A 22,605-nucleotide genomic window follows, 5' to 3' on the forward strand; every position below is an offset into this window, starting at 1 on the left:
CCCACACTTGCTTTTATGTGTCTCTCCTTCTTCTTTTGTGGTTATTTTGTATATTTTTACCATGCCTTGTCTTTGGGTTGATTATGAAATTTTTTTGTTGTGTACTCACACTTTTTATTTGGGATACTATGATCTCTCTCTCTCTCTCTCTTCCACTCTCTCCCTCGTTTTCTCTTGATTCTAGGTTCTTTACGAGTAAAAGTGCATCAATGGCTTTTGGGGTGTGGTAAGAAGCATTGTGATGCCGATTGCTGCATTACAAAGATGATGCTTTTAGAAAGTTTTTATGACTTCCCTAAAAGGTTTATAAGTTGCCATCAGTTAGTTGATGCTTTTGTTGCATATGATGATGAAGACTTAGATGCATGGGGTTATGAAGCAAAAAGATGGACAAGAGTGTTTTTTCTTGTAATCAAGGAGGAACAAGACTTAGTACCTATATTGAAGGTTGCCTTCTTATCCTCTATACTGATTATGCTTTTCTTTCTTTTATGTGATTTTTATTTTGTCAAGTTTTTTGATGTCTATATTTCTATTGTATGAATTTTTTTAATTGTTATTTTGGGAATCTCTAGTTCAAGCAAGGGAGGGAGGGAGGAGAGGTATTAGTGTTCAACTAATTGCATAAAATTGAATGATATAAATGTTGATATGAAACTAGGTGCATACGATTGACATGCAATAAGAAGAAGTGCATACAATTGAATGATTTCAGTGCTAGATATGAAGCTTCTTTACATGGTCAGGAAGAAGTGCACACAATTGTATGATACCTGCTTGATATGCAACTAGGTGCATACAATTGACATGCAATAAGAAAAAGTGCATACAATTGAATGATTTCAATGCTAGATATGAAGCTTTTTTACATGGTCAGGAAGAAGAAGTGCACACAATTGTATGATAGCTGCTTGATATGCAACTATTTTACATGCAATATATAACTAAGTGTATGCAGTTGAATGATATCAACTTCAGATATGAAACTTCTCTACATGGTGTTGATGTTAGATGTGAAATTCTTTCACATGGTTGACACATGCAACCTATTTTGGAAATAATTAAGTGTATACAGTTTAATGACACATATTACGAAGTGCATACAATTGAATGATGTTGATGTTAGGTGTGAAATCCTTTTACTTGTTTGATACATGCAACCTATTTTGGAAATAATTAAGTGCATACAGTTGAATGAAGTCAATGTTAGATGTGAAACTCTTTTACAGACACATGCAACATATTTTGGGAAATAACTAAGTGCATACGGTTGAATGATATCAATGTTAGATATGGGACTTTTTTACAAGGTTGACATGTGCAACATATTTTGGAAAATAATGAAGACAAGTATCAATGTTAGATGTGAAACTCTTTTACACGGTTAACACATGCTGTGGAATAGGGCATTGAAGTGCATGCAATTGAATGATATTGATGCTAGATATGACTCTTTTACTATCTCTTTGGTAGCTTCTTAGTGGGAGGCATTATTGTTTAGTGCATAAAATTGAATGGCATTGATGTTAGATATGACTCTATTACTAGCCCTCAGGTAGCTCCTTGGTGGGAGGCATTGCTGTCATTAAGACACTCTGTGCTGTGGTAGACACAGGCTATACATTTTGAGAAATAACTAAGTTCATAGTATTGAATGATATTGGTGTTAGAGATGACTTTTTTACTAGCTCTTTGATAAATCCTTGGTGGTAGGACTGTTACTTAAGTTTAAAGCAGAATTACATTTCCTCATGTTTTGCAAATGGTGATGTAGAGGATATAAAAAATTTTAGGCCATTTAGTTTTTTTGGAAACATTTGCAAGCTTGAAGCATCACTAACACACTCAATAATGTGGTTTGGAAACTTGTGTTAGAATTTCAGAATGTGTTTATGGAAAGTAGACAAATTTATGATGCAATCTTGATCAGTAATCAAACGAAGGATTCTAGGTTAAAGTGTTTAATGGTAGGGTTAGCTTGGAATTTGAATATGAAAACATATGATGTAATTTGCTGTTAATCTTTTTAGCACGCCTTAAAAAGATTGAACTGAAGGAATTTCTGCCAATGGAAGAGGTACATTGAAGCCAAAGAGCTAAGGTAAAGTGGGTCAAGGAGGGGGATTACAATTCCAAGTATTTCCATAAGGTGGCTAATGGTAGGAGGAAGAAAAAATTTATCAATCCCTTGAGTCTGTGGAACGACTATGGTTAGAGGATGAAAATAGTATTTATGAGGAGATTTTGAGGTTCTTTGGCTGTCTTTATAACAAACACGATGAAGATTCTTAGAGGATAGAAGGGCTTGATTGGTCTCTCTAATATTTGAGGCGAGTGCTAGATGGTTGGAGCACTCTTTTTTCAGGAGAGGAAATTTGAGGAGCAATTTTCCAAATGGACAGAGAAAAAGCCTTAGTCCTTATGATTTTACCTAAGCTTTCTATCAAGATTGTTAAGACACCATCAAGGAGGAATTGATGAAGGTTTACTTGGAATTCCACGGCAGTGGGGCCATTAAGAAGAATACCAATGCTACTTTTTTTGCTTTGGTCTCCAAGGGAAATCAGATTTCCAGTGGCTGATTTTAAGCCCATAAGTTTGATTGCTAGACTGTATAAGGTCACAGCCAAAGTGCCTTCTCTTTGCATTCGTAAGATTTTGCATGAGACTATCCTTTGGTCTCAAGGTGCTTTTGTTGAAGGTAGGCAAATCCTAGATGCTGTTCTAGTGGCAAATGAAGTGGTGGATGAAAAAAGACGTTATGAAAAATTGGGAGTTGTCTTTAAGATAGATTTTGGAAAAGCTTGTGACCTTGTGAAGTGGCCTTTTTGGATCATGCTTTAGAATGGAAAGGCTTCAGTCCAAAGTGGAGGTTGTGGATTCGAGGATGTTTATCTTTTGTAAGTTTTGCTATTCTAGTCAATGAGGGTGCCTAAGTTTGGGTTAAAGCGTCCCAAGGCTTAAGATAAGGTGACCCTCCTCTTTTCAGTTCACTATTGCTGCGGATGTTTTGAGTAGGATGGTGGTAAGAGTTGTAGGCATAAGTTTTTTAGAAGGCTTTTTGGTAGGAAAGGACAATAAAAGGGTGTCACTTCTTCAGTTTGTAAATGATACAAATTTTTTCTCAAAAGCTAACATAGAGGAGTTGCAAAACTTTAAATATATTATAATGGTTTTTGGACACATATTATGCTTAAAGATCAATCTTAAAAAATGCTCATTGGCTGGTATTAATGTGAGTGAGAACTCTATTCAAGACTTAGCCTTGTTGTTGGATTGTAGAGTCTCTGTTTGGCCCCTTACTTATCTAGGTCTCCCTTTAAGGGAAAATCCTAGAGCCACTTCTTTTTAGGATCCATTGACAGATAGGATCTCGTCATTCGGATGGTTGCAAGAAAGCCTTTTTGTCTTTGGGTGGTAGAATAACCCTTGTGCATTCTTGTTTATCTCTAATCCCCACTTATTGCCTTTAGATGTTTAAGGTCCCAACTATGGTAGCGTTAGAGATTAAGAAATTATAGAGAGAGTTTCTTTGGTCAGGGTTTGGAGAGAGGAAAAGAGATCACCTAGTTGGATGGGATCTCATGTGTAAACCAAAGAGTGATGGAGGGTTGGGTTTTAGGGAGAATCTTCTTGAGGACTAAAATGCTTCTTGGAAAGTGGTTGTGGAAGTTTCCTAGAGAAAGCAATGTTTTGGTTTAGGGTCATCCTTGGTAGTTATGGGTTGCACCCCAATGGTTGGGATGCCAATATGGTTTTTAGGTGGTTACTTATCAGAAAAAAAAAAAAAAATGGTTTTTAGGTTGTTGTACCGTTGCCCTTGGAAAACCATATCTCAACTTTCAATGATTTCTTGAATTTCACTTGGTACTTGGTGAGAGATGACACAAAATTTTTTTATGAGAGTATACGTGGCTAGGCGAGAGTCCGCTAAGATTTCAATTTCCAAATGCGTTCCAAGTCATAATGGTAAGGAATCTACTAATTTTCTCTACTTTGGATCAATCCTTTGCCAGTTCATCTTGGAATATCAACTTTCATTGAAACTTGTGTGATTTGGAGATAGGGGAATTGACTGGACTGCTCTCTTTCTTGGTTCATGTATTCTTATCACCTTTCTTTACAAATGAAAGAGTTTAGTCATTGACATCCTTACGACCTTTCACTATCAACTCATTTTACGAAGCTCTTTTAGTTCCCCCTCTCTCTACTGCTTTCACCTCCTTTACTCTTGCTAACTTAATCTAGAACTCAAAAGCTTCACTAAAGCCTAAGGCTTTTGCTTGACTTGTGGCTAAGAAGAAGGTTAATACCAATGGCATCTTTAGTTGAGGAGGCCTTACAATGCTCTTATGCTAGATCTTTGTGTTATGTGTTTTAAGAGTGGTGAATCGATTGATCATTTCTTTCTGCATTGTCCCACTCCACTAGCACTTTGACAGATTTTTTGCCTAACCAATCTTGATTTCACTCCTCCTAGAGGCATAATTAAAATATTGGACATCTCCTTTAAGGGCTTTGGAAGCCTTTTTCAATAGGGAAGATTCTGTGGTAGGTGGTCGTAGTTATATGGTTGTAGAGGAATGCAAGGATTTTTGAGGGGAGATTGAGAACGTTAGTTGCCATTTGGGACTTGATTTACTTTTTCTCTTCCTTTTGTGCCTCGGTCACCAAGCCTTTTTCATATATTACTTTGTTACTTATATCATTGGATTGGAAAACTGCTAGCTTCTCTAACAAGGTGAGGAAGTAAGTTGAGCTTGGTTCGTCCCCCTCTCCAATAGGTTAAGTAAAGTTAAACTTTAGTGGATGTTCTTTGGGTTACCCTGGTCATATGAGTATTACAGGTGTGATTAGGGATTACTTTGGTACAATGTTGAGAGCTTTCTTTAAGCAGGCGGGTGTGGGGTTGGCTATCAATGCAAAGATTTTGGCATTGTTGAAGGGCTTGCCTTAGGCGAAAGCTTTAAACCTCTCCACCCTAAGTGTATAGGGAAATTTTGCTTTTGTTATATGTTGGGTCATTAATAAGGAAAGATGTTCGCGAAAGTTAGAAAATTGGATATGCTAAATCTTGGATGTTGTCAGTGTGCTGGGTTGCTCCCTCTCTTAGGTTCCCCGTTCAGCCAACCAAGTCGTAGACCAGCTAGCCAAAAAAGGAACCATGCATTTGGTCTCCTTTGTCGGAGACTTTTTTCCATCTTGAGGGTGCTATATCTGTCTCCTTTGTATTTCGTTCCCTTAATGGGGTTTGACGCTTGACTACTTTTTAACTTCTTTGTACAACCTTGAAGGATTTCTCTTCCTTCTTGTGCTTATCTTTTTAAGATAAATGAAAATGGTTGTTTCTATTCAAAAAAAAAAAAAAAAAAATCTGTTGTTAATTTGAAGTTGAAAAAAAAAAAAAAAAATGTTGTTAATGGGATGGCCATTGGTTTCTTTTACCGTTTGAAAGACTTAAGGAAAGGGGACCTTTTCTCTCCCTACCTCTTTATCTCAACTATGGAGGTGTTGAATTATCTTAGTCAGAGGGGAGGAGTGGATAACATCCATGGATGTAATGTTTGGAGATGGAGATCTTATACCTGCTTTTTGCAGATGACATTTCATTGTTGTATGAGGTGAGTGGGGATCCAATTTTGTACCTCAGATGTATCTTTCTGTGCTTTGAAGTGCTTACAGGTCTTAGATTTGAATTTGAATTTGAAAAGAGTGAACCTATTTGAGTTTGTCTGGTTGTGCAGGTGGAGGTTTTGGTTTCTTTGCTTGGGTGCAAAATAGGCCAACTTTCATGCTGGTGCTTCTTTTAAAGCTGTATTGGTTTGTGCTTCTTTAGAGACGTGGTTTGCAAAAATTCTTGCTGCTTCTGTTGCAGATAAAAAAAAAGAGTCGTACTTCTTGGAAGATGCAACATCTGTCTTACGGGAAAACATTTACACTCATTAAGAGAACACTTTTCAGCTTGCCAGTGTACTTGTTCCCTTTTGTGATGTCTGCTTACTTTTCATGTTATTTTTGTGAAGCCACAAAGGATTTCCTTTGGCAGGATCTAGTGAAATGATCAATGGATTGCTTGGTTATGGAGAGGGACAACTTGTTTCCATGTTTTTTATTGGTCTTGAACAAGGCTCTGTTAGCTAATAAGTGGGTTTGGAGGTTTCTATGGATAAAGATAGATTATGGAGGAAGATCATGGTGGGGAAGTTTGGTGAGAAACAAGAAGCTTGGTGTTCTAAGATGGCAAAAAGGAGGATAAACTTGTTTGGAATCTTTTAAAGGGTGGTTTCTTCTCCATTTAGTCCCATTGAAGGCATGAGTGCCAAATTTAACCATTTGCTTTTTGTAGAGTGATATTGGGTCTCTTGTTTTTCCTTTCCAAGAATTGGTTTGGTGAATATTCTTATTTTAGATGAACTCGTGCATGGGGTAGAGTTGTAGTTAATTACTGCTACTTAGGTTGTCATTGTCTTCTTCCTCTGGTGTTTGCTTGGTGCTTCCTCTTTCATTTAAGGACATCCACAAATTGGCATGGAAGATCTGCGCTCAAGAATAAGAGGGAAGTTTTAAAGTAGGTCCCTCTGCTTTGGTGCTTAAGGAATGCAACAGGAGAAAAATTTTCAAGGTCTTGAGCAGTTAGAGATGCAACAGGAAAATCAATTCCTTAGTGTTCGTTTAGATAAACTTCCTTTTTTTTTTTAAAAAAATTAAAAATTTCTATATAAAAGTGTAACATTTGGTACAAAAAGAATAAACATGTAAAAAGTACTTTTATTAATTTTAAAATTTGAGGTAGTAAAAATTTTAGACACCTCAATTTTTTTGAACAGTTTTTAAAACCATTATTTTTTTAATATAAACATCTAAGAGTTCTTCTATCTCATACAAAAGTTATTATTATTTTCTGATTTTAAAAACAGAAATCACAAAGTGTATTCAAACAGGCACTTAGCTCTCCATTTGTATGGTCAACAAAATCCTTGAATTGCAGATTCTCTTTTTGGGATTTTCTTAGATTTGTTGGCCTTAGGTCAAGGTTGATGTTGTTTCATTGTTTTTTATTTTATTTTATTTATGTTATTTTTTCTGTTTTATGTGTTGGTTAATCCTTCTATACTTCTTGTGTGTTTAGGCTGTACCCATCTTGTTAGGTTTGTTGATATCTTTGTTTTGCCTATAAAAATGAAAATTGCATTTAGACATGCTTTGCCAATTAAAGGCTACGTAACTTTACCACTAGGAATGGAACGGAAATAGTTTTTTTGGCTTTGGTTTGTAGAATTTACATAGTCATAGTTGTAGTTTATTAGGCATTATTTTGTCATGTGTTACACTTTCTTCATTCCTGAACAGTGTTTGTCTTTTCCCTATCTGTGTTGAAAAGAATCATTTGAACTAGAGTCTGTTGGGAATTGAAGCTGGAACCTCTCATTTTCCTACTCTAACCCCTTCCCACTTGGACTAGGTCTTAAGGGTTAGTTTCTCTCCATATCTTGTAGACTTTTAATGGTCCTAGTTGCTAAATGATACATCAATTTTGCTCTTAATTTGTTAGAGAAAATGTTTTGTTGTAAATATTCTCTCTTGGTTTGTTTTCTTAAACAATTGTCTGCACTTATTATTCTTTTGTTGGTTGTTGCTATGAAATAGTTATTGGTCTTCGTGGTTGATTTCTGTCTAGAGGAGGTTCTAACAGTTGGTCTAACCTGTTTGTGCAGTTCATTCAAATGTATGGCACTAAGATCTTCAGGGCGATCAACAATGTGGAGTGGGTAACCATGAAGTTTCTCATCTTTACCTTGAGCTTGGTTCAGGAGCTTCAAATAATGCAGGAGAGAACAGCAGACTGCAGTGTCAAAGTTAGAACCAAATCAGAATTTGGCTTTGCTGAGTCAATAAATCAATTGAGTTCTTCAGAAGCTTCTATTGCTACTGAGAAGTTTGTGAATGTTTTTGTGTATATATTGGTATGGAGTACTGATCTTACCCAGCTCTTTTAATTTTCCAGCTGTATACTATGGTCCCCATACAACTGGTTAATGACACTGTAAAATGGAAATTTCTCTTTTGGCCATGCAGGAGGAGTTAGTCACATATGCCAACTTGTCTTGTTCTATATTCTGGTCTGGTGTTGCAACTGAGGATGGAAATCTTCCTTGTTCCATTAAGGGAAAGCTTGGTGGCCCAAGTCAACGTCGGTTGCCGTTGTCTACCTCTACATCTGTGCTGCAAGCTGTATGGTTTCTTGCACTCTTTATTAACCTCAGTTGCTTTTCAGCTGAGTATTGAATAATTTATTTGTTAACCTAATTTTTTGTTGTGCTAAGCATGCCAAGACATATAGTTCTATAGGCATTTGCTCAACTTTGGACATGGACTTTTGTGTCTATTGTTTTACCATTAATTTTTGAGTCCATTTACTCATCTTTTGATACACATTGTTTATGTTAAGATTATCTTATTGATAATTTTCTTAAGATTCAACTTTTTTGTAATTTTCTTGTCATTTTTCCATATGATGAGCAGATAATGTCCATGAAAACTGTAGCATCTATATCATCATGGTGTGTGCAGTTGAAAAGTGATGCCTCGCTCAATCTCGCATTCAATTTTTTGTGGAAATCCTTCTGGAAGATTATTTCATGCACAACATGTGATTCAGAGGTATGTTCTGATTTCTTTAGATCTTCCAGTCTGAATGATTGTTGGATTTATGCCATATTGTATCCCCTTTTGAATTCGTTAGTTCATCAAGAGATATTTCCACCTATTGATTTGAATGCTTGGTTGCAGATTGGAGCAGAAATTCACCTTGCAGCATATGAAGCATTAGCTCCTGTTTTGAAAGCAGTAATATCTGTATTCTCTCCTTTAGCCTTGGATCTCATTGGGGAGAATGATAAATCAATGCTACAAAAGGCAGAAGGCAAGCCCTTGTTAGATTCCTTAGTTCTTACTTTTCTTCAGGACATTAATAGTCTCCTTGGATTTGGAGCTTTGGCACGAACTCGACGGGCAATTTTGATGAATTGGAAGGTGATCGGTCTTTGTTTTTTTGTGCTTCTGTTTTTGGTTTTACTTGATTCTCGTAACTCCATTTATTTCATAACTTGCAACATCTGGAAACTAGCATACATGGTTGTGAAGTAGCCTAATATGATTGTCTGCGTAGATTCTTCATTTTGTCCTTTTATGTTAACTAAAGTGTTCACCACCATTAATCCATCTGATTCTTCAGTCACATGGAAATGTTATAGAATGCTACTTGTTCACTTTTGGTTTACCTTTTTGTTGTTTAGTCTCAATGGACTGATCAATAAAATTACTTCAATACTTGGATGATGATGATAAATTGTTTAATTTGTTTGTTTGTGTTTTTTTTTTAAACTTGGATTGAAGATGATGACCTGTTTAATTAGAATACATCCTTCGTTCTTTTGTAGGAATTTGTCTTTTTATTTATTACAATACCCAAAAAAAGAAAAAAAGAGAGATTCTAACTGACATCTTGTGACTAATTCAGTGGCACTGCCTAGAATCTCTGCTGTCGATTCCTTACTATGCTCTTAAAAATGGAGTTCATTTAGAGCCATGTGCAACTTTCTTCTCAGATGCTGCTGCCCGAAGGATTTTCTCGGATCTTGTTGAGAGGTAAAACACAAGATGTGCTTTTGAGTAAAACTGTTGTTGCTAAAGTATGTTTTCATTAGATATATGTATGGGTTCATATGGGCAATACTCTCATGTCCAATTTTGTCAGTTTCTATTTATTTCTTTCTTATACAATTTTGTAATTTATTTATTGTTTAAGATGTCTGAAATATCATTTTTATGGTTTCCATTTTCTCCCATTTTTTCCTTCTGTTCATATGTGTTTCAATTAGATTACAAGAATTTTACTATGGATCAATTGTTAATTGTGATAGCACAGCCCGGGTGTTCTTACTTGTATGGAAAATGTCTGTAATTGCTTCTTGCTTACTTTCTATTTATGACAGTAACATCTAGTTGCTGAGAGTTTTGATACTTACATGTTTCCATCCTAAACAAATTTGCAGCCTTGAGAATGCTGGGGAGGGTTCTGTTTTGCCCATGCTGAGATCGGTCAGATTGGCCTTGGGGCTGTTTACTTCAGGAAAGTTGGGTTCAGTTGTGTCCTCTTGTCATGGCGTGGATGCCCAGGTTCACTTCATATTTTTTCCGATATTGAGTTGTGTCTATTTATGCACATGTTTATTGTCATATATACCTTGATGGCTATAAAAATGGTTATTGTGCATCCATGTTTATGATGCATGGGTACCAAATTGTTATATGGTATCTGAAATGCAGGCAGGGTGACAATTTGGATTCTTCCACCAATGCACTTTCAGGTATTTCTAGGAAGTGTTGTTACTGTAGGAGTGGGGTTACTTTTTCTAGTAGGCAATTAATAAGTCTTTTTTCATGCACCTTTTCTGTCATGCCCACCCCATGTTAGTAGTAATAAAGGTTTGTTGATCCTTGATAAAAGTTCATTGATCCTTAGTCTATGAGAAGGCTACTTGGTGAAGGGTGAATGGTTTTTAAGTCCTGGTTGGATCATTTCTGGACACCATAGAAGAGGGGAATGGGGATTGCCCTTTTGAGGGATGCGAAAGTTTCAGGCTGTAAAGTCCCTGTTAAAGTATATTTTTGTTTGAATTGCATATTTGGTAAACATTTTGACTATTTGATAATCTGTTAAAAGAAGGCATGTTGCTACCAAGCTGGTGCTGCATGCACAAGAATTTCAGGGAGATGGTGGACCACCTTCTTTTGCAGTCCAACCTTGGACCCTCAGTTTTTAATTTATGTAAGATGAATTGGAAAATTCCCCCATCCTATTATGTTCTCTTTGATGTCGACTCCTGCTCTCTCTCTCTCTCTCTCTCTCTCTCTCTTCTGTTGTTGTTGTTCTCTTTTCTTTTTGAGTTGTTGTGCTAAAGGTAGTGTAATATGGCATTGAGTGCTGTCCTTATTTGGGATTCCATAGGTGATGCTTTCTTTATTTAGAGAAATTCTCCTAGGGTGGCATCATGCTTTTTGAGGAAAAAGTGGAAGAAGGTTTGGAGGGTTGTATGTTTGTGAGTCCTTTGGTTATTTGAAAGCGAAGTCAGACCGAGCACTCAAATCCATATTTCTTTGTAATCTTTTGTTGTGGGTTAGGAGGTATATATATGGGGATTCCACATCTGTCATAGATTTTGTACTTCCCTTTTTGCTTTGCCTCTTGATGCCCTTTGTATATGCTTTGTGTACTTTGGTGTGTTTTTGTTTGATGCTGTTAATATATTTTTGTTTGCCGAACTTCATTTTTATTTTTATTTTTTAATTTATATAGTTGATGATGATTCAATTTTAGTGTTTGAATGGCAAATGAAGTTCTCAACCCTTTGCCAATATGCTAATCTCAGTCATTCATGAATCTATGGGCTTCTCTGTTTCTGTGATGTCTGAAGGAGGGACTTCTTGGAGAACTTCTGTGGACATTTATATTGTAAAAATGAAAAAAATATAAGTTCAAGTCGCCCTAGTGCTGATCCAAAACTTCTATTTTGTACATTTGTGTTGTACATATTAATTTTGTTTACGAGATTAAATTGATGAGCACATCAGTTCATGGGTCTCAATTTCAATGCAGATGATGTGGCATTTAGTTCGTTCTTCTTGGATATTGCATGTTAGCTGTAACAAGCGGAGAGTTGCACCTATTGCTGCACTTCTGTCTGCTGTCTTGCATTCTTCTGTGTTCAATGATGAGGGCATGCATGTGACTGACAATGGACCTGGGCCTCTGAAGTGGGTATGTGGTACTTCTATCCTTGCTGAAGGTTTAATTTGTGAGTTGTTAGAGCTGTAGTCTATTTCATCTTGATGTATATTATTGGTCCTCCATTACATAAAAATTTAAGCTTTCGGGTTTAATTTGTAGTTTAACATAGTATTAGAGCATTGTGTTACAGAAGGTCATAAGTTCAAACGTCACTGCTTGTTTATTTCCCCATTGATCTTAGTTCACTTGCAAGCCTAAAGAAAGATGCCTGTTAGGTGGGGTGTTAGGACTGCCCATGTGGGCTTGATATACACTATTGATCCACCACTATCAAAATGTTTAAGATTTTGGGTTAGTTGGTAGGTTAATTTGAATAAACAGTTTTTTAATGTTGTAACACATATCTTGCAGTTTGTTGAAAAAATTCTAGAGGAAGGTGCAAAAAGTCCCCGGACTATTCGTCTTGCAGCATTACATTTATCAGGGCTGTGGCTATCAAATCCTCAGACAATAAAGTACTACATGAAAGAGTTGAAGCTGCTAACGCTGTATGGCTCTGGTATGTCACATGCTTACCCATTCTATTTGTATTTTCTTTAATAAATTTATTTCTTCTTTGATCTTCCATTCTTCGTAATGTAAAATTATGATGTATACATCTCCATATTGCATTTCTATTTTTTGTTTTAATCTGAAAGTTTTCTTCATCAGTTGCATTCGATGAGGATTTTGAAGCTGAATTAGCTGAAAATCATGATGCAAGGAATGAAGTATCATTACTAGCTAAAAGCCCAGACCCTGAGCTGACTGAAGTAAGCTATATCATTTATAAATTTTATGTGGTTCTATATTATTTGATGGTTACTTGATCAGCATCTATAATTGGAGTGAACAGACAGAAGATTGCTTGAAAAATTGTGGGTTTTGTTCTAGGAGTAACTTGCTTTTGGCTTTTGGTCCTTATTCAAATTGAAGTCATGGTCCCAAAACTGATTTTAGACACCAGTTATATTCTTGTAAATGGCATCAATATTACACTTACCTATGAGAAAAAACTAATATTTTTTCACATGATGGTAGCCCAATTATCATTCAATTTTAGATGTTAGTAATTCTGGAGAACCCATTTAAAGTATGGCTTTTGCTGCATCTGGAAGGGGCACCTTCCACTATATAGAAAAGAATAATTCATGAAATTAAACATAATTGTATGGTGAGGTTTCTGTAGGCTCTATGATGGAGTAGATTGATTATTTTGTTTTTCACAAGCCATTCCTATCTTCAACGAAGTACCTGAAAATTTGCAAACGAGGTGCCAGGTCAAGGGAGTGAAAACCAAGAAACCTTGTATTGGTGGGGTGCTTTACCTCTTTTCAGATTAAGTTTAGTGACTGCTTCTTGAGCTACAAAGTTGTTGTTGCTGTCATGTCAATGATTAGCTTGCAAACTTTTCCTTCACTGGTGGTTGAAGTTCTGAAAATGTTAATGTGCAGCCAAGCATCATTGTTTTCCATCCCTGAGGCAATAAGTACTTTCCTTGTAGTCATGGATGAAAATATCCTGATTTTTTGGATTATTTGCTGATATTATCCGATAAATTGGATTTTGAGCAAAAAATTCTGATATTATCTGATAAATCAGATTTTTTTGGAAAAAATTCCGATATCGTTTGATAAATCATATTTTTCGGTGATTTATCGGCGGTCAACCAACTTGGTCAAAGCTTCTTTAGGCTCCAAAACTTTTACAAAAGCAAGGAATTGATCCTAGAACTTCAGCCTTACATAGGAGACACCATACCAAACCGGCTAGCTCACTTTTGATTTTATATTTCCTAAAACTCATATATATGTACTTCTTAATACACACACGCACACACACATACACACATCTTTACTTTCATTAAGAAAAAAGAATTGAATATGTAAATATACTTTTTAATAGACTCGTACTAAATAGAAAATATTAAAATAAAATTTTAATAAATAAATTAATCTGAATGATATTATCTTCAAATTCTATTTAACTTGTTATTAAAAATATAATAATCATAATCAATTTTTTTTAATAATTTTTTTTTTTGTCTTTTTTGTATATTAATTAAATATATGGGATAACATAAGTTTACAAATAAATTTTGAAAAAAGCACACATTTATCATCATTTTTTTTGTCATTGAATGCATCAAATTAGATTATATTTGTATAAAATGTGTTTTCAAATCTAAATGTTATTGACGAATGTAGTAAATTATGTTATACATATATCAATTTCTTTCACAAAACAACCTCAATGTGTGTTTTATTGTTTATTTTATTTTTAGAGTTTTTCCCAACATTTTTATGAGTTTTGATCAATTTTCATCTTGTTGATTTTTTATCCAAAATCTCCATCAATATTCCCTAATATATCTTGATATATATGTAAAATCCAACTATCGATATTTCTATAAAAACCGATACTTTTATACTTGCTTGTGGTAAAGGAAAATCCTGTCTCCACACATGATGGTATCATTATCTTCATCAATAGCTTTAGTTGAGTCAACATATTCAGCCTCTTCTCTCCATGGTAGCATACCCTCATCATCATGTTCTTCGAACAAAAGTTGCTTACTTCATGGTTGTGGACTTGCAATTACATAAGTTCTGATCTAGGAATGAAAGGAATTATTTTCTCATTCCTAGGGTGTTTAACAAAAAGTGTACAGTCCCCTTGGCTCTAAATATATTTCATGTTCTTCATTGCCTTAGTAAATGTTCCAAACTAAGCTTTGGGGACTGTTTAAGCCTTTATTTGCCTATCGAAAAAGGGGGAAAAAAAAAAAAAAAAGAGCCTGATTCAATTGACAGACCTTATTGCCCTTGAAATTTACTTCTAGACCAGGGGTATCTACATATAAACATCCTCTTCTAAATTTCTTGGTGGAATGCGTTCTTTATATCAAACTACTACAATGGCCAATCAACGTTATTAGCAAGGGATAACAATCTGTGAATAGTAATCAGCTTTGCCATTGGAGCAAAAGTTTCTTAGTAATCTATCCAATGAGTTTGAGTATATCCTTCCCATCTTCCTAACATTTTATCATTTTTTTTTTGATAAGTAAAGAAAATTCATTTATAAAGAGATGCCAAAAGAGCGACTCTAGGTATACAACCTATGCAAGGTATACAAACCTATACACCCACCATCAAAAAAGCCAAAGACAAAGAAAGAGACCCAAGCACCCAAAAGGCCCAAAAACCTTACAATGATCCCAACCAATCTATAAAATTCACCAAAGTTTGAGGGCATTCTACTATAAACAGCTTTGCCTCAGACCAAAGAGAGCATAAAAAGGAATATTTCAATCTCCATATTGATATTTCATCATCCTTGAAAGCTAATCGATTTCTCGCCTTCCACACTGTCCAAAAAATATGAAGGGGAGCCGCTCTCCACACCTTCCTGTGTTTCTTGCCCACAGAAGAGATCTGCCAACTAAGCAGAGTCTCTCTAACTGAGCATGGCAACACCCAAGACACCCCAAACAAAGAAAAAAGCAACTCCCATAAGACCCTTATTCTTGAACAGTGAAGAAGCAGATGATCTATGGTCTCCTCCTTTTCCATACACATGAAGCATCTATTTGCCAATGACCATCCTCTTTTCTGAACAAGATCTAGGGTTAGCGCCTTACCCCATGTGGCCTCCCACGCAAAAAAACTGATTTTGGGTTGTACCCACACCATCCAAATGCAACTAGATGGAAAAGAAGTAGGGCAGTCCGCTTCTAGAGCAAGATATAGAGACTTGGCCGAAAAAATGCCGCTCTTCGTTTCGGTCCAAACAACCGTATCATCTATGTCTCCAAGGACTCTCTTCCCGTGAAGATACCCCAAAAATAATTCCGCCTCTTCCACCTCCCAATCGTTTAGGGCTCTTGAAAAACAAGGGTTCCAACCCCCCCTACCCCCCTGCATCAAGGGATCCCAAACATCCGCCACCCAAGCTTCCTTTTCAATCGATAAGGCAAAGAGGGAAGGAAACGACTCACACAGAGGGGCATCCCCACACCATCTATCCCTCCAAAACCTCACTCTCCTCCCATTGCCGACACTAAAAAAAGTCTGCGCGCCCACCAAATCCCAATCCATCCTTATTCCTTTCCAAAGCCCGACGCCATGCGCCTCTCCCACTTCCTGAGTGCACCAACCCCCTCTATCTTCCCCATACTTCCCTCTAATCACTTGATTCCACAAAGCCTCTCTCTCGTTTGCAAAACGCCAATTCCATTTAGAAAGGAGTACCTTATTGAGAATGGAAAGGCATTTGATCCCTAAGCCCCCGTTCTTTTTGCTTAAGCACACCACCTCCCATCTTACTAAATGTGGTTTTCGCTCCAAATTGCCACCGCCCCAAAGAAAATCCCTTTGGATTTGCTCTAGTCTTCGTCTAACTGAACTTGGTAATCTCAGGACAGACATAAAGTAGATGGGAAGATTTGACAAAGTACTTCGGATCAAGGTTGCTCTTCCTCCCTTAGATAAGTATTGTCTCTTCCACATAGTCAATCTTTTGCGGAAGCGCTCTTCTACTCCATCCCACACTGCCACTAACTTAAACGGAGCACCCAAAGGAAGACCCAAATAAGTGGACGGGAGACTACCTACTTTACATCCAAAGTCCAAGGCGAGATCATCAATATCCACTACCCTCCCTACTGGAATGAGTTCACTCTTCTCCAAGTTAATTCTCAGCCCCAAAACGGCCTCAAACCACATTAGCAGCCAACTTAGGTAAGTCAGCTGATCTTGGGAGGCTTGGCAAAACACCAAAGTGTCATAGGCAAACAACAAGTGTGAAATCTGAATCCCAATTTCATTCCTTCCCTTCACCTCACAGCCCGAAATATAACCATTATCCACAGCCCTTTTAAGGAACGAGCTGAAAACCTCCATGGCAATCACAAAGAGGTAAGGCGAGAGAGGATCACCTTGCCTTAAACCCCTTGAGCTTTGGAAAAAACCCTTAGGCGTTCCATTAATCAGCATAGAGAAACTTGCAGTGGATATGCACCACTTGATCCACCCTAACCATTTCTCCCCAAAACCCATTTTCTGCATTACTGTAAGAAGAAAGGACCAATCCACATTGTCATATGCCTTCTCTATGTCAAGTTTGCACAAGATCCCATTTTCATTGTTCTTTAGAATCGAGTCGATGGCTTCATTAGCTATTAGCACTGCATCTAGAATTTGTCTCCCCTCCACAAAAGCCCCTTGAGCCTTAGAAACCACCTTTCCAACCACCTTTTTAAGTCTATTGGCTAAAACCTTAGCCAACCACTTGTATAGGCTTCCCACTAAACTTATGGGCCTGAAATCCCTCAAATCCTTAGCCTCCATTTTTTTTGGGATTAAAACCAAAAAAGTTGTATTTAGCCTTTTAACAAATTTACTATGTTCATGAAACTGCCTAAAGAATCTCAACACATCTTCCTTCACAAAATCCCATGCAAACTGCCAGAAAGACATTGTAAATCCATCAGGACCCGGGGCTTTGTCCCCACTACAACCTACTAGCGCATCGTGTACCTCTTCTTCCGTGAACGACACCTCCAGAGCATCAGCATCCAAGTTCTGTAGCTGTTCACACTGCAGTCCAGCCAAAGGAGGGCGCCAGTCCCCCGGATTGGACAACAAAGTTTTAAAGGCATTTACTATCCCTTCACTAATCCCATTCTCCTCCGACTTCCAAACACCATTAATTCTTATTCGTTCCATATTGTTTCTTCTCTTGTGGGCATTTGCCATCCTGTGGAAGAAGCTCGTATTTCTGTCCCCTTCTTTCAACCACACTTCCCTTGACTTTTGTCTCCAAGTAACCTCTTCTAGAAGAACCCATTTTTTGTATTCTTCCCTCGCCTTTCTTCTAGCCTCCATCTCTTCCAACGTCAGTCTGTTTGTCTTTTCCTTTGCATCCCAAAACTGCATCTGATCCTAAGCAACATTTTTCCTATACTCCACCCTGCCAAAGACGTCTCTGTTCCACTCCTTCAGTTCAGACTTCACCACCTTTAGTTTTTCAGCCAGAACAAAGCTTGCAGCACCATTAAAGTTATCCCCTTCCCACTAGGCTTTCAATAAATCCTTAAACCCCTTCACCTTAAGCCACATGTTCTCAAATCTGAATGGGGATGGTCCACTTCTCAAACCCCCTCCTTCTAATAGAATTGGGAAGTGGTCTGACATTGGTCTTGGAAGAACGTTTTGCCTTGAATGGAAAAAACGACAATCCCACCCCTCATTGACTAGGAATCGATCTAGTCTTGAAAGGGTCTGGTTATTCACCCCTCCACTCCAAGTGAAAGGACCCCCAAACAGAGGCAAGTCCTTTAACTGTAATTCTACTATTACATCTGCGAATCTTCTCATATCTGAATTAAAACTCCCTCCTCTACTGCGCTCTTCAGGACTTAGGATAGCATTAAAATCCCCAGCAACACACCACGACCCATTCCAAAGGCCGTAGATGGCCCTCAGCTCATTCCAAAGACTTTCCCTATCTCTCCTCTTAGTCGGACCATATACCCCTGTGAAGGTCCACGTAAAGCCATCCTCACAGTTTTTAAAATGGCAGGAAATCGAACATTCTCCCTTTACTATCTCGATCATCTCCAGCACCCTATTATCCTAGAACACCACTATGCCGCCAGTTGTTCCCCTTGAGTCCACAGTTCCCCAATCTAAAAATCTCCCCACCCCTAAACTCCGAATAATCCCTCTTGTCATCTCTTGTATTTTTGTTTCCTGAAGGCAGACCAAATCCACCTTGTTCTTCTTAATCAAGGCTTTAATCACCTTTCTCTTGTCACAATTATTAGCCCCTCTAACATTCCAAGATAGAATTCGGATCTTCATTTGATTTTGGACGAACTGCCCCCCCCTTCTCCTCCAATGTAATTCACGGTCCATTCCAACTTCCTCAATTCCCTTTCTAATTTTGAGGATTCGATCTTTCTCTTTTTCCTACCAACCAGGTTCCCCTTCTTCCCCTTCTGAAATTTTCTTTCTTTCATTCTTTTGAGTAGAAGCAGTATCTCTCCTTCAAAGCCCTCCGTCGGCATCCCGAGGCATTGGCTAAACCTAGCCAAGCAGCTGGACTGCCAACACGGCTCGTCCTCTTCGTTTCTCTCTTCCAAATTTTCCTGATTGTCCCTTCCCACAACTTCCACTACCTCCTGTTCAACAGTCCCGAGAGCCATCCCCGGCGACCCTAGGACCTTTGCCTCCCTACCATCCGCCATAATCATCCTTAGAGGGTCCATGTCTATTTCCCCAACGTCGCTTTTCCCAACTGAAACGACAATCATCCCGTCCCGCCCAGAAGGAGAAGAAGAAGAAAGAACCCGCTCCCCAAACGAAAAAGCATCCCGAGAACAAGATGTGTACCTGGCCGCCTCCTTCTTTAGAACTTCGTCGGTAAGCTCTTTGGATTTTAACGCCGGTGAGGGCGCACCCAGTAGGGTGCCGACCAAGACCCCGTCAGGCCACCCATGTGCCTCCTCCCGACAAGCCACGCGAGCCCTAGCACCAGCGAGGACTATGGGATAGGAGATGGACTGCCCGATCCCAGCTGAGTCTTTTTGTGGATCCAACTGGGGGCGGCCCATTTCTTTGGCAGATTTAATTGGAAATGGGCCTAAATGGGCCGGCCCACGTACCTCAAGTCTGCCCTCCTCATTTGGTTCCTTCTGGGCATTTGGCTTCTTCAATTTTAAGGGTGAGCCTAAGTGAGCCAGCCCACCAACTTCTTTGTTGGCCATCGGGCCCTCCTCACTGGGCCTCCTCTCCACTTCTGAGTCCAAATCCCAGCCCGACCTACCATTAACTTTGACTGCAGGCCCAGCTTTTGACAAATTCCCCCCACCATCCTTCTGCCTCTCTGCCACTGCCCCTCTTGTCTGTATCAGATCAGAAAAATGAGTCTCCAAGGCTGGTCTACAGCTACTTTCTCCATCTTCAGACGACACTGCCATCTTTGCAGGTTTTCCTTTTGCTTGCACCATCTCCACCGCACAACCGGCGCGTGAATTCCCCCCTTCTTCTTCCCTAACCTCCAGTTTCTTCCCCGTCCCAAATCTGCTAGCTGGAAGCACATCAGTCACCCTTGGCAACATCTCCCACCAAAGTTGAATAGCGTAACAGGTAGTGTCGATTACCACTTGCAGGGAGCTTGGCCCTTCTATGCCCTCCAATTTCACTAATATTCTGGCCCATTGTAGTTCCTTTAATGCACCGATACTTTCATCCACTGCAACAAAGCCCCCACAACAGTCTCCAATCTTTTTAAACACTTCCCGGCTCCAAAGATGCAGTGGTAAACCCATCACTCTCACCCAGACTTCCTTAACTTGTTCGCGACTCCGAGAACATTCCACACTTGGGTCCCATCTTTCCAAGTGTATAACCGATTCCTTAAAGCACTGGAAGCCTCTTTGTAACACATTATTTGCCTCTGCTTTTAACTCAAACTCAATCAGAAAGCATGGGCCCCCCATCCTTGCTATCCTCATTCCTCCTTGGAGTTTCCAATGATGTTTTCCCCAACTTTCCATATCACACAGGTCAGAATCCGTAGCCCCCTTCTCTCCCCATCTCCCAACCAAACAACGGTCCAAAAACTCCCTACCTCTTGACACATCTTCTTCTCCCAGTTGAATCCACACAGCCTCCCCTAGCCTTTTTTCTCTTGGAACTTCTCTTGTATTCACTGCTTCAACAAAGGATTTCTCTTTCTTCCCCTTGGACGCCCCAACTTTGCTCTCAGTCTTATGGAAGGTAGATGCTTCCCTAGTCTCATCTCTTGTCAATATTCCTATTGAGCGAAGTTTTTCAGCCAGCAAGGCCCATCCTCCCAAAAAACCTTTACCTTCCGGGAACACCAAGCAATGTCTCTTTGCTTCTGAGTCAACCACAGAGCATAATAAAAATCTACCGGCATCATTTGCTCGACATTCTATTCTAAACTTCCTACCTCCATCCTCCCACCTTTTTGCAAAACTTTGCCCACCCTCACCTCTACAACTAGCCTCCACTCCCTCCAACAACCAGCCCAAGCTGGACTCCCCGAATCTGATCCACGAAGTGAAACCTCTGCTTCTTTCCACAATAATCCTCCTTAGTTTCTTCCCAAACACCTCCACAGAGATTTCAAAAGTCTTCGAGTCTACTGCAAACCAGCAACTCCCACCTCTTTTGCCCCTCCTCACCATCCTTCTTACCACTCAACTTGAAAAATATGCTAGAGAAGTTTAAGAAGAATTATCTATTACATGAGGGAACTTCTACTATGAAGTTGTCCAAGTTACTAACATTTTATTAGAAATACCTACTTACGCTCAACACGTTTCTTCTCAACAGGAAGATCCACAATCTCCCAGGTATTATTTTATTTCAAAACACTCATCTCCTCTTGCATTTTTTTCCTCCAATTCCCATCCCCTAATGCCTCTTGAACAGTTTTGGGTATGTGAATGGAGTTAAGTTTGGTAACAAATGCTTTATGAAATGTTGAAAGATTATCAAATGAAACAAGTTGGTGAAGGGATGTTGAGTACAATGAATCTTGCTTTTTATAATGACAATAGGTAAATGATCCTATGAGGATCATCTAACACATTGGAGCTACGCTCAAGTTGAGTTCAGTATGTTCTTCTGAGTTTATAATTGGAGCAAGACTCCAAGGTTTGGGAGTAGACTGTGTTCTCTTGTAGTAAACCTTGAGTGGTGTGGCATTTAGAATCTCTCTCCCCTTCCTGTCTTTGGATGATAAAATCAAGAATAACTAATTAAGGAACCACATATTTTGAGTTGGTGGGCTCAAGTGAGTCTTGAGGATGACTTATGGAATGACTTGAAGAGGTTGGGATACGTACATGCTTCATCACAGAGCCTCTTTTAGGCATTTTGCTTCTAGCAGTTAATTAGTGTCTATGAGAGTACATTTTGTTTCGAGTTAATAATTGGCTATGTAGGTTTGTTAGGTATTTTGGAAACTGCATGGTCAATGGTATTATTAGTAATACCTTTCTTACATTAGTTCTTTTTTATTCAGGTAAATAATGATCCTATCTAAATTGCTTTATTGAAACTCCTAATTAAAATACTGTCAAATGGTGTCATCTCTTATCAGATATTTATCAACACAGAGTTGTATGCACGTGTATCTGTTGCTGTTCTGTTCTGCAAGCTTGCTGACTTGGCCGACATGGTGGGACCGATAAATGAAAATGATGATTGCCATGCTGCCATTGAATCTGGAAAATTGTTTCTGCTAGAGCTTCTTGATTCTGTGGTAATTGTGAATGTCATTTAAGTATTGGAGATCTTACCCATGCTCTAAAAGATATTTGCTGACTAATAAAATGATATGAGCTGAAATTTACATCATACATATTTTTATGATATATTACTAATAGATTCATCTTGCCAAATGTGATTCTGTGGTATCTGAATTGCATTTTACCTTTCTGTCTCTAATGTCATAATCCATATTTCTTGCCATTTGACCTAAAAGTACTCTTTGGGAAGATGTTTCTGCTTTGCATATTTAGAATTGTGTTTCATTCCAAAATTTAATTTGTCTTTTCAATATATATATATTGTTATGTTCTTGAAACACATTGCAGGCTACATGTTTTACATAAGAGAAAATGAAGTAAACCATTTTGTTAGATTATTGTGCTAATACTTTATTACTATATGATACATGTGGGAGCCCATAGAGTAAAGTTTTTCTTCTTTAGATGAAATAAAGAGCTCCCTACA

At 38.3% G+C, this 22,605-nt stretch overlaps 1 protein-coding gene across 6 annotated transcripts in view; it reads left to right on the forward strand.

The window, feature by feature from the left end:
* Positions 1-22,605, forward strand: part of LOC117929657 — a 102,274-nt gene that overhangs the window by 48,140 nt on the left and 31,529 nt on the right. For all 6 annotated transcript variants that reach the window (XM_034850018.1, XM_034850058.1, XM_034850051.1 and 3 more), the window contains 11 exons: positions 185-447; positions 7,716-7,964; positions 8,077-8,232; positions 8,524-8,661; positions 8,791-9,033; positions 9,521-9,648; positions 10,056-10,179; positions 11,660-11,821; positions 12,203-12,350; positions 12,503-12,603; positions 21,971-22,132. In XM_034850018.1, the coding sequence (XP_034705909.1) occupies positions 185-447; positions 7,716-7,964; positions 8,077-8,232; positions 8,524-8,661; positions 8,791-9,033; positions 9,521-9,648; positions 10,056-10,179; positions 11,660-11,821; positions 12,203-12,350; positions 12,503-12,603; positions 21,971-22,132 (1,874 nt within the window). The remainder of the gene's footprint in view (positions 1-184; positions 448-7,715; positions 7,965-8,076; positions 8,233-8,523; positions 8,662-8,790; positions 9,034-9,520; positions 9,649-10,055; positions 10,180-11,659; positions 11,822-12,202; positions 12,351-12,502; positions 12,604-21,970; positions 22,133-22,605) is intronic.

Source organism: Vitis riparia, chromosome 2, assembly GCF_004353265.1.
Source record: "Vitis riparia cultivar Riparia Gloire de Montpellier isolate 1030 chromosome 2, EGFV_Vit.rip_1.0, whole genome shotgun sequence".
NCBI lineage: Eukaryota > Viridiplantae > Streptophyta > Magnoliopsida > Vitales > Vitaceae > Vitis > Vitis riparia.